This window comes from Nestor notabilis, unplaced genomic scaffold (genome assembly GCF_000696875.1).
Source record: "Nestor notabilis isolate BGI_N333 unplaced genomic scaffold, ASM69687v1 scaffold408, whole genome shotgun sequence".
In the NCBI taxonomy this organism is placed as follows: domain Eukaryota; kingdom Metazoa; phylum Chordata; class Aves; order Psittaciformes; family Psittacidae; genus Nestor; species Nestor notabilis.
The window spans coordinates 22,894-35,086 of NW_009941242.1; the positions used below are offsets into that span (position 1 = coordinate 22,894).

The 12,193-nt window shown below is 38.4% G+C and overlaps 1 protein-coding gene across 1 annotated transcript in view; it reads right to left on the reverse strand.

Annotated features, from left to right (window-relative positions):
- Nucleotides 1–12,193, reverse strand: part of ARHGEF7 (Rho guanine nucleotide exchange factor (GEF) 7) — a 73,385-nt gene that overhangs the window by 13,129 nt on the left and 48,063 nt on the right. The window contains exons 13-17 of the mRNA XM_010020764.1: nucleotides 10,098–10,176; nucleotides 8,594–8,733; nucleotides 7,700–7,924; nucleotides 5,641–5,734; nucleotides 2,680–2,769 (exon numbers count right to left, since the gene is read on the reverse strand). Of these exons, the coding sequence (XP_010019066.1) occupies nucleotides 2,680–2,769; nucleotides 5,641–5,734; nucleotides 7,700–7,924; nucleotides 8,594–8,733; nucleotides 10,098–10,176 (628 nt within the window). The remainder of the gene's footprint in view (nucleotides 1–2,679; nucleotides 2,770–5,640; nucleotides 5,735–7,699; nucleotides 7,925–8,593; nucleotides 8,734–10,097; nucleotides 10,177–12,193) is intronic.

Here is a 12,193-nt window from a genome sequence, read left to right on the forward strand (position 1 = left end):
CCAGCGCTGATGTGAAAAGCAGCAGCCCCTTCCCCATCACACATCTGTTCCTCCATCCTTTCCCTCCCTTACAATGACACAGTCACTTGTACAGCTGCTTGGTGAGCCAGGTTGGGGAATAGTTTCAGATGAAATCTAACCCTACAAAAGATGCTTTTTCAAGCAGGTCATTTCCCCATCAGCCCACAGCACAGCCACAGAAGTGCTTGTGTCACCACTGTAAAGAGGAAAACGCAGGGGAAAAAGCAAAGGTTCTCATGCAGAGCAGGGCTGCAGACTTTCTAAATCAGCAGCAACATCTTGCACCCAATTAAGAGGAATGTCAAAGTACAGATTTTCTGTGCCTAAAGCCCTTGTTATTTGTTTAACCATGTAGTAAATTAACTCACAGAAAAACAGGGCCAAGAGACTAACAGCAACACAGCCTGGTCCATCTAACCCCTCACACGCCTCTTCTTAACACCTACCTGAATCTATCTTCCCAATTAAATATTTAAAGATGTCTATGGCAGTTGGTAAAAGATAGCTAAAGATGGTGTTTTTCTGGTTTTAAGGACTTGGCAATATTCCAGGACCATGTAAGTGACCGTGCTACATGCCACATACACACGATACTGCAAAAAGATTTTAAGCCTTCATTTGGAGCAGGAGTGCAAAATAGTCTTAGTATATAAGAAGCAGGTGAAAGTGAAACTCTGTTCTTTAATTTGCATCTGTCTCCCCAAATTAAATCCCCCATCTTCCCCGCTAAAACAACTGAAAAAAGTTGTTCTGCTCCCTACCAGTTTGCACTGGTGCTGTAACTCTGCTGAACTGACACTGGCAAAAGCAGCACCCATTGGGCTTTGGGTTAAGGTGCAGGTAGGAGAACTGTCAAATGAGTGCTGTAAGGGACTGGCAGAATATTAACATGGAGGTAAGGAAGGAGTTTGTATAAAAAAAGGGTGTACTTCATGGATAACAGGTAACTCTCTCATTTTATGCTTCTACACTGACTACTGCTCCCACAGAAGCAATTCCAGCATGATTGGATTTCTCCCCGCTCCCAATTCCAGCCTACAAATGTATCTTCTGAAATCTAAAGTCTTAGATAACAATGTTAGTCTTTCCAAAGAAAGCAGCTGTGTGCTTAATCAATAGAAAAAAAAAACACCTTGCTGCAATTAAGAGCAAATAAAAGCTGCTGACTTCTGATGTATGCAATGATACCCACAGCACTATGTATATTTCTTAAATATACATAGAACGAAAAATAGGCGAAAAGCAAAAAAAAAAATCACATCCATTTTATATCTGCACACACACACACTATCGTGCAAGTGCAAATGTTTTCCCAACCATTTGTTATCACATTATCCTTGGAAATAATCAACAGATCTCAGTCAAGACATTTAAATAGCAATCATCTCATTTAATTTTGTTTGGAACAACAGTATATCTTCAGAATTTTGAACACATTCATTCCCTTTTATCCAAATAAACGCATTATTGTAATGACTGTAGAGCTACAAAATAATTAGTATTAATAAAAAAAATTATGTACTCGTAGCTAATTTTATCACCTTGGAGACCTACAGTTCATTAAAACAGAAAAATTAAAATGTTTTTTCCTGTTACTTCAAAAATTTCTACAGCCTAAAACAAGAGCCATATTCCCATTGTTAATTACATATGAAGTGGCTGGATTTTTTCAAGGTGACAACAGTAGATGAACACATTAGGAAAATCCATGAACTAAGTTTGCAATTACATTTGGAGACTTCTCAATTGTTAGCATGAAGTGCTTCTGCTTGGAAGCAAAATGGGCACAGAGCACAGCGGGTAGCAGTAACAGTGGTTAATACTGCAAATTTAAACAGCTTTGGTGGACAAGGAGTAAGTTATAATGTCCACTCTTGCAGTTCCTAAGAGCAAAGCCAGCCAAGTACTTCAGGATCATTATACTGTGTTCCAAGGATCCCCAAATTAAACTGGTATTCAACAATGCAAAAACTGCAAATCGCAACAAACGCAACAGCATTTTCTCCTTCCTTGTGTAAAGGGAACACATGCTGGTGGACTCCCCTGCTCTGTGCAGTGTTTTACTTACAATACAGAGGAACTCCACATGGCAACCTTGATTTGGATTAAATGAAGTAGGACCCCAGAGGCACGTTACAGGTTTTCAATAAGCTAGGTATTGATCTGAGAAACTAAAAATGGCTTTAAGCAACACATAGATCTGGTAACAATTTTTCCTGAAATTATGAGATGGGATTAAAATTCGTAATTAATACTAAAAACAAGTAGTGGCAATAAAAGAAAGTAATTTTTTATAGGTCTAGGTTATTTTTCCATAGCAGAAGTTTTTGTTGAACAAAACAAGACAAAAATACAGTCCTCCAAGATAATTACTACTTCTTCATTCCTTCTCTCTACTTACCAGCTTCTTAAATTTGTCAAAAAGCATACTGATTAACTGTCATACTCAGTTCAGACACCTCTCATTAACCGGTGAAGGTTTTGTGCAATTGTAAACCATGGCAAGAAGTCACTTTTGGTTTGTTTGCTTTTGTTGTTTTGTTTTTTAAATACAGAAAGAATTAGAGTCTCTAGCCATGGTCCTTGGCATCCAGTATTAAACACTCAGCACCAATATTAAGCCAGAAACAGAGTCCATTTCAGTATTTTCTAACTTACTTGAATTTAGTGTTTGACGAGTTTTGGCACTTGTGCAATATGCTTCAATGACTTTAAGAATTTGAGCATCTTCTTCTAAAGCAGCTGTACCTAGAATGAATAGGAAAAATAGGATTTTAAACATGGTTATGTTTCTTAATACAAAAAAGCCTTTGCAAATCACTACATTTCAGTTGAGTTCAAAGTTCAAACCCTTTAAAATTCTCTTAATCATCCCATTTTAGAAATCAAACCTCAATGAGCAAAAGTAACAGTTTAAAAAGGTGAAATATTATTCTGAAATGTGTGGGGAGAAAAAAAAACAAACCTAAGTCAGAGTAATTACCCCCATATTCACAAAACTTATGAGCATCTGAAGTTGCACAGAACATGTTTTGAAGCGTGATCATTCTGGTTGGAAAGCAAATAGCCATTAAAATGAAGATGACTGTATACTCCAGTTATTATATACATATTATTTCATTATTTATTAAAGAAACCAGGGGGCAGAATATTAATTCACAGAAATCTTGAAAACTTTTGGGGTTTGTATATGTATTAGATTTACCCTTTCCACAGCACACTATTGAAAATTAACCTCAGAATTAGCAGCATGATACATCAGTATAATTTCAGTCCAGTTTGCTGTAGGAAAAATATCACTATATAAGTATATCTGTGAAAAGTGCAGTAATGAAATTTCACAGACTTTAAAGCAGAAACAGCGGTACTGAAAAAAATATAACTATTCTAGCTTAACATGGCAACATTTAAAGGTAGAGCTCCACAGCACATCATCTCCTTGGGGAATTCAGTAAAAATACTGTCAAATTCTTCACTGGCAACACAGTGAAATTCTAACCAAACTGAAATCTAGAGGTACCACTACCTTTAGTTTAGATGGAACCATGAGTCTAGGTGTAAGACAAGACGACTTGTTGTTTTAAAAGCACTTTTCCCTGTTTTCCTCCATCAAAAAACTAGGCTTGAAGATTGTCTGCTGTGACAATTTGAACTGCCTTCAACATAAAAATGCAGTAGTATTTTTTGTTAGCCAATGCATTCTGTTTGGTTTTGTGACTTATTATCACCAGAACAAAGCCAACTGTTAAAACATTTGTCAGGATCAACTGACAAGCTGTTGAAGAAATTATTTGGACCTAATATAGTTTTTCTACAGTTATGGGATGCAAGTACTCCAAAATGCAGGTTATTTCTCTTTCAAGGCAGGAAAAAGAATTGGATTTTATTGTGGTTAGAATGCAGCACCATATTACTACAGTAGCCGGAGGAATATTTCACTTCTGAAATGAGTATTGTAAGGACACTCAGTTGAAATACCTTACTTGTCTGTTATAATGCTAGTTTGACATAGCAGTTCTCAGAACAGCCCGTAACTCCCTGGGATTCCAGAGAAGTTAAGTGACAAAACCCAAAACTACCTATCAATAAGCTTTAAGTTCAATAGAAGTTCCTCAATGGAAAATTTCTACAGTCCCACAAGGTGGAAAAGGTTGAAAGAACCCTAACATATAACAGAAGCATCTATTTACTGACACAACAGGGGAAAAATATGAATACCAAGAATCAGTAAGTATTTCTTTAAGTACCACTCTCTGACTTAAAGCCACCTAAAATCTCTTCTAGTCAAAGTTTTCTCCTATATACAAAATGCTGGTGTTAATTTAATCAGAAGTAAAACAATATATTTGCAAGCTACAGGCGCCCTCATTCCCCCCAAAATAGAGTTCTTATCTACTCTCACAAAGTGTTCTTTAATAATTCCTAAATCTGAAGGTTGACATCTTTACCGCTGTCCTTACAACTCCTGAATCTCCATCCTCCAACATCTGAAATGATGCTGAATGGCAGTACACAGATACCTTCCTGTAAGGATAAAACATCCCAAACTAAAAAGTCCACTTACACATCCATGAACACAAGATCGTTCTATTCACCTTAACCTTTGCCATATGAAATTCACAGCACTCAGAAGGACCTCCACCTTAGACAAACCAGCAGTGCCCTGAGGAAAAGCTTTTTCTCTCCAACCCTACATAAACCAGTAAGAGACAATGGTCATGGTAACAGACTTCATGCACTGAACACTCAAGGCACAGTCCCTATCTTTAAAAGCCCATGAGCAAAGGACAAACACAGAAAAACAAAAGTTGCAGTAAATGAATTAGGCTTTCATCTTAAAATACCCTGTCTTTTACTGATAAAAGTAATTTGATTATTCATTCACACAAATTTCTACAGAGGAATTAAAGTGACACTGACAACCACAAGAATACTGCATTTGCTTGAGAACATTCATGTTCCCTCCACCCCAAAACATCCCAACATCCGGATTTTGACCCTTCTGTTTTTCTATACATTCATCAGTCTCTTTCAGTTCAGCGTTGTTCTTCAGACTTCAAGAAAGACTAAAGCTCTGCAATTTCAGACACGGACACTGGCAAATGACCTTATTTCTAGATTAGAGCAGACTGTTGCATCTCAGAAACGGTGGCCATGGAAGCAACTAGTCTTTGAACTGACAGCAACACCCAGCTTTCCAACACCCAGCTCAGCAGAAGCTCCTATCAGGATCGATTTAAGAACATAGCTACTAAGTATTCTGTAAGAGCAGGACAGTACCTTCAAATTGCTGTTTACACTATTAAAAGACGGGTTTGCCTTACTGAACTTAACATGGCTCTATAGCCAACTTCATCTTCCTCTGTAGCAAACAGAAATCAGCACTTCACAAGTATGTATCCACTGTAGTCAATGGTAAAGCTCCAGAAAACCACTAATGCCATCGTGACATAAGCACCTAAAATGAATAAAACAAACCACCCACTAAATGCCTACCTGCTCTTCCTTCTCGGTAAAGAGGGAACCAGATAGCTTGCTTACACTGTACATCTAACTTTCACAAACTGATGCTAATTCCAGCCTTTGCATTATTTAGACATTTGTTCAAGTGTCTCTTACTTTTTCTCAGTGCGAACTCTTCATCTGACGGCTTCCGTTCTGGCTTGCGTTTGGGAAGCAGCTTTTTCATGGTTTTAGGGCTTTTACTGAGATCCTGTGCAGGGAAAATAAAAATGAGTAGAGCTTCTCTACCATATTTCAAAAATGCAACTGCTAAGATACATACAGGAGTTACTAACTAAATACCTTTTAACAGAACGAAAACTCAGTCTACTAATATTTTTTAGCACATCTGATTTGCCTGAACTGGCTGATTTCCTCTCTACCCTTCCTCCAACCATACACAAAGTCAGGTATTTTATCTGTTCTATTAACAGAAATATACAGGAAAAGCTGCTGCAAAAGCATGCAGGCTGTTCGGGAGCTAGAGCGAAGGGAAGAGGAAGGCATACACGAGTTTTTTTACTTAACTTTTGAAGATATAACCCATTTCAATTGTCTACTTAGCAGCAGGTAAAAAAAAGGACCTAACAAGGAAGCTTGGCAGGTAGTATACTCTTCAAAGCCAGAATTTGTAAATGTTGAGGTCTGTTCTTACAAAGCTCTACTGCAAATCCCCCCCTCCCCCCCCCAAAAAAAACCCAAACAGCAACAAATACAGCTTTTCTGCTCAAAACATGGTCATGCTATTTTACAGGGACAATGCTAAGTTACAGGAACAAAAGGGACATACTGGTCTACCCCTTACCTTAAGGGTACAAGATATCCTCTACAAAAATACAGAACAAGAAAGTAAAAAGGTGAATGAGAAAGACAGACCAAAGAAGATGAAGATAGGATTTGAACATCATTGTATGCTGAACACTATAAAGGTGACTGAAACTTTACCACATTGCATAGTTTATTGCCCTGTGTAGGGCATGAAAGGAATACAAAATGAACATACAGTAAAACAAAACAAAAACCTTTTGTAGCAGCTAAGCCTAAACACTAACCTTCCAAGCACAGATCATGTATCACTTTTTCCCTCTTGCTCAGGGGATTTACAAAAGAAACGAAAGGAAAAATGTTGCACACACAGAGACACTCCAGAGAACCACAGCCAGGCCACACTGAGGCACAGTGGTTAGGTTACAGTTTCTAAGAAACTGCAATTTACGTGTCTGCAAAATAAATGTTTTTTGTCAACATCTCATGCTTACAGAGGAAAATGTTCTTGGGTATAAACTGCATTATTCTTTCTAGGCCCTGTTGATTCACACTAAGTAAGTATCACGAGAATGCATGACAAAGATGCTGAAACAGGAGATACCACCAAGCCACAGAGCATATGATATTCTGCTAATTACATAAACACAGACATCAAACATAAAGCTACCATTTGCTTACTATTTACAAAACCATACAAAATATAGTGGCAAGAACAAATTAACCTCCCACCACCATCTTTTTATGGTTAAACCCACCACATTTTATTCCTCTTGGAATAGACTCCCATTTCATACCATATGCTGATTAAAAAATACAACAGCTTCTTAAAATCTAAGCTATTTTTTCTGCCAATAGTAACATTAGCCATCAAATTCTGCTGAGTACAAAAACATTTGACAGTTACCATTTTTTTTCCTCTTCTTAAATATGCTATAGTTACCTACTAAAAGTGACAACTAAGAGTCAATTATACCACCACAGCTGTTTAGAATGATTTGATGCAGCTGTTTGAAGTACCAAGGATCCCTTATGCTAGATACTTTGCAGTGTGCTTAGCAAACAACTTACCTTGCGGTAAGTCTGGATTATCAACATAACAAATAAAGTACTAGGTTAAAAAATAAAATTTAAAAAAAAAAAAAAAAAAAATCTTCATTTATTAACTGACTAGAGAGTGGAAGTAAGCGGGAGGACTTGGGGGAGGTGAGGAAGCCTCTCCTAGCAAGCCTTAGTATCTTCTGAGCTGCAAGACTAAATCAGTCCATTTACCATTGTTCCAGCACTGTCTGCTAAATCATCTGTATATAAAAACACGCACAAAATTGTGAAATAGTGGTGTACAAACAAAAGTTAAGCTTCCCAGTGCAGGTCTGCTACACGGGTATATTTCTTGGCTGCCGTGCCTCACCTCTTTGTAACAAAGAGCTGCTGAAGGCCGTAATGGAGGTGCGGGCCGTAAGCAGCTCAGGCTCCAAGGCTTGGGGGTTTTCGGAGGTTCCAGCGGCCCCCAGTTTATCGTGGTATGTGGAGTCCCATGGTGTGACGGATGAGGGAGGGTGTGGTACGCAGGCGTCAGCGGTATCGGCTTGCTGTCTGAGTGCTTGCTGGAGGGTGTTACTGGATGGGAAGGAAGCTGTCAACGACACAAAGGTGATGGGATGGGAAAGAAAGTGTGTTATCATAATAAAGACATAATATAATTAAAGATTGGTGAAATAATCTCGCTTGCTATCTAGTGCTTCTATTTATTACACCTGGCCTTTGAAAACTGTTATACAATTATTATCTTGAAAAATGGATCTTAAAGAAGTTTTACTATTTACCACAGAGCATGCACTAAATAAAGAACAGCTACGAGCAGCCCAGCTCCCACTTCTCTCACCACGAAGGACAGAGCTAAATTTAGATCCATTCATATCCAACAACCCAAATTAAGAACCTAGAAGAAAGTACTTAAGGAAATTGTTTCTCCACAGTATGTAAAGTGTACCACTGATTAAAACCTACTGTTCTAAAGATACTTAAAAGATGGTGATGGTCAAAAATACTTGGTCAAAATAGAAAATGTAATAATAATGAGTTTTCTTTTACCCTGTTAAACTATTACACCACTATCTAAGCATTTTATTCTTTATTCACACAATTAAAAATAGAATGATCTTTTGACCCATTAAACTACAGTCATAACATTCAGTTCTTGTTACTAATGGCTAAAAAAATGCTTTACATGGTGGTATATTGGCAAGATGACCTAATTCAGCATACACTGCTCATTCACTTCAATCTAGCAGCTCTTTCTTACCGTGTGAGATGGCACAGAGTGAGGTTTAATGGTGGGATTCCCAACAGTTGTGACTTTGGTTTGCTTCTGCAGGTGATCCACCCATTCATGCAAATCTTGTTGGTTGTTACAAGACACTAGTATCCTTTCAATCATATTTCCTAGGTGACAGAAAACAGATGATGTAGGAAACCACAGAAGAACAATTTAGCCTATCAGATATGATTATAAATATGCTCATTTCCTAAAACATTCTATCCCCATAGTACTAAGCAAAAACTTTAACTCATATTTTCCAGTACAATAGCATTGCTCTTTCACAGGTTATGACAAGAGTTTCCTCCATGTATTTGTTCTTGTGCCAAGTATAAGAGTTACATGTTTTTCCCCCCCTCTAATAATTAAACACAACCTCTAAAGACAAGAAATAGATGTAGGAGACAGGCTCATCTAGCAGCCTTATGCTTCTCCATCTTCCCCCCAGGAAAACCAGCATATAGCCTAAAACATTCTTGAGTCTGTAAGCTTCAACATATGAGAAGTTATAAAATACAGTACACCCATCTTCTCTCAGAAAAGGGCACAAAGTTGGTCTGAATCTAAAGATCAGGGGCAAAAGTCACTTGGGAAAGCAATCTTAATCATCAATTAATTTCTGCAGTTAATTCCATGTTAACCCATCACATTCCTCATCTGAGCTCAGCTTCAGAGCTGTTGTCTCAAGAACATGCACCATCAACAGCTTTCTCCCCTCTGCCTCATAGCACTGATATACTGCCTGCCACTTGAGAGGGTCAAAATTACTTTGCTTAAATGCAACCTGCTTGGAGAGAGAACTGATCCAGGAAATGAAGGTATGAAGCTCCACTGTGTGGACCCTGCTCCTACTCCTTTAATCACCCCAGGATATTAGGCACACGCTGAAACAAATGACTTAACAGACAGAAATTACCCAAAGTATGCACAACAGCAACCATCATTAGCATTAGAGATGCTAAAGGTCTCGGGAAAGAGGTGGAGCATTTCTAGAAGAAAGCTCTGCTTAAAGCTTTTCCAGGGTCTCTGGAATTCCCTTTCTTCCAGTGAGCAGCATACTTTGAACTGCTTCATTGTAAAGGATCTTCTCCAAGGCTACTACCTCCATTCATTAAAACGCAGAAATGTGGGTATGAATCCTATGCAAGGCAGTTTGTGAACTGCCTAAGACAAGCAGCAAGAAGCAGCTTTCAAGTCAGGCTCTGGGTAACTGCATTACTAAATTTGTATAATCACAGGACGGCTGAGACCAGAAGGGGCCTCTGCAGCTCATTCATCCCCTGCTCAAGCACAGACACCTAGAGCTAGTGGCCCATGACTGCAGCCAGAGAGCTTATGAGTATTGTCAAGGATGGACATCTCTCCAGGCAACTTGTGCCAGTGCTTGGTCACCCTCACAATGAAAAGGTTTTCCCCTCTGTTCAGACAGAACATTTGATGTTTGAAATAGCATATCCTGGAGTAAGTAATAAAAATATTTAGTCAATACCTGATATTTCAAACGCATTTTTATGGTTTTCAGTGTCTTCTAGCTTTGTGATAGCCATTCCTGTTGTTGGCAGTTTTCCCTGAAAAAAAAAAGAAGGCAGTAACACTGAAGTTAAATCCAACACGCAGAAACATTATCAAGAATATCTTAACTTTATATCCATAACTATTAACTTCAAGTACTGAACAAAAACATACACAGTAAATTGGCAGACACACACTGATGGGTTAAAAACATTTAAAAATCAATACAAACACTGTGTAATGGAAGTTTTTAACATGCTCAACTTCTGCAAATGACACCTGTGACAGCATATCAGTCTATCTGATACCTACACAGGCTATGAAATCTATACAAATGCAATAGTGGTCATTCATCACAGCCTCAGGTTCATGAAACTGAAACCTTCAAGGTCATCCATATTAAATGATGAGAGGCAATGCTCACTCATCTTTAAGCACATTTGCATGCAAACCGGTTAGCTCTCAAAATAAGGTTTGAAGTACAAGTAGATTTAGAAAAGAAGACGTCATTAAACAAATGCATCAATTATTTACTGCAGATTTATGTTTCCAACAACCCCACCATAAAATTTGCTCACAGAAGTACTTAGAGGAAAAAACCCTAAAGCAGTAAAAACATCTTTAAACTCGTAAAGTTTCAGAAGAACATTTTATTTTGCAGAAGGTAACTTCTCATTTTAAACCCACTCAAGCTGGGGGGAAAAAAGAGTCCATTTAAGCTAATTTTTTGACCCTTTAGAAGAATAAATATGACTCAGGATGAAAAAGCTTTACCAAAAACGCAACTTTTATTAAAGTTTTTTAAGATAGATCCTGTATTCTCCTGCACAAAACCACTATTCAGCACATGCTGGCAAACGCGCAAATACTATGCACTGTGGAATTTTGGCTCCAATGGAGGGAAAAGAAGAAAACAACTTTTTTTCTTTTCTTTCTTTCCTAATGACTGCAGAATGGACAAAGGTTTCTTAGACACTTGAAACTAAAAATCACTTGATATTCTGTATGCACAGGGCATGTTCAAGACCAAGATGCCAAAGAAAAAAGGAAGAGTTTTCTTGCAACAGCTTCCCCACTGAAGGAAACATGGTGGCACTGTGCACTATAATGCAGCCTAAAATTCATTCTGCTTTTCCATGTTTGCTGGTTCATGAATAATACAGCATACAACCACAATTAAAGAGAGGTGCAAGAAGTGCTGATGTAGGTGGAAATGGAATATGGGGATACACTAAGCAAAAGACTGGTGACAAAGAACTAAGATCACCTCAACCATATGGAGAGAAGTACAAACCCAGCAAAACACAGAGAAAAGGGAACTGAACTTGTGAATCATTTGTATTTTCCATCTTCCAACAGTTGTGAAGCCCCTTGTGACTTCAGTTTACCATTACTCAAAGTTCTCCCCATTAGCTAATGTGGCAGGTATCAGCACTACCAGCCAGAAAACATGAAGCCTGCTGGTGACTGAATATTCAGAAATACAGGGACGGGGTCATGTAGGATGCTGCCTCCAGTGGCATCATTTCCCTGGGAATGACTGAGGGGCTGCATCATCTTCTGTCCATATCCATCACAGTTGTGAGACAAGAATCTCAGAAGGGAAGTCCAGGTGGCCCACATACAATCCAGACAGATCTGAGCCACTGTCTCGGACACAAACAGTGATGTAATAGTTTTAGTTTGCTGTGAATTATGTAGTCATGAAAATTTTAGAATTTCTCAGTGTTGGGAAGAGGTTATGAGGAAATTAAAGAGTTTTGCATTCAGCAGAGGGCTGGATGGCAAACACTAAGAAAGGGCTGTGGCAATACTGAGTAGAAGACAAATGCGCAGAAAATTGCTTATTTACTTAACAGTGCTGTGCTCCTGGGGGACAAGGTAGGAGGGAAGGGGAAGAAATAAGTGATGTAGAATAGGAGGGCAAAATAAAGCCTGACAGATGGCTTCATTTCATATTGTTTGTTACCGCACTAAATCTCTGGTCATTTGCCTTCAAATGGTACGCAAGAATCTACCTTCATCACAAATTCTGGATGTGCCACTTGGAATATGGAGCTTACCTGCCTTTTC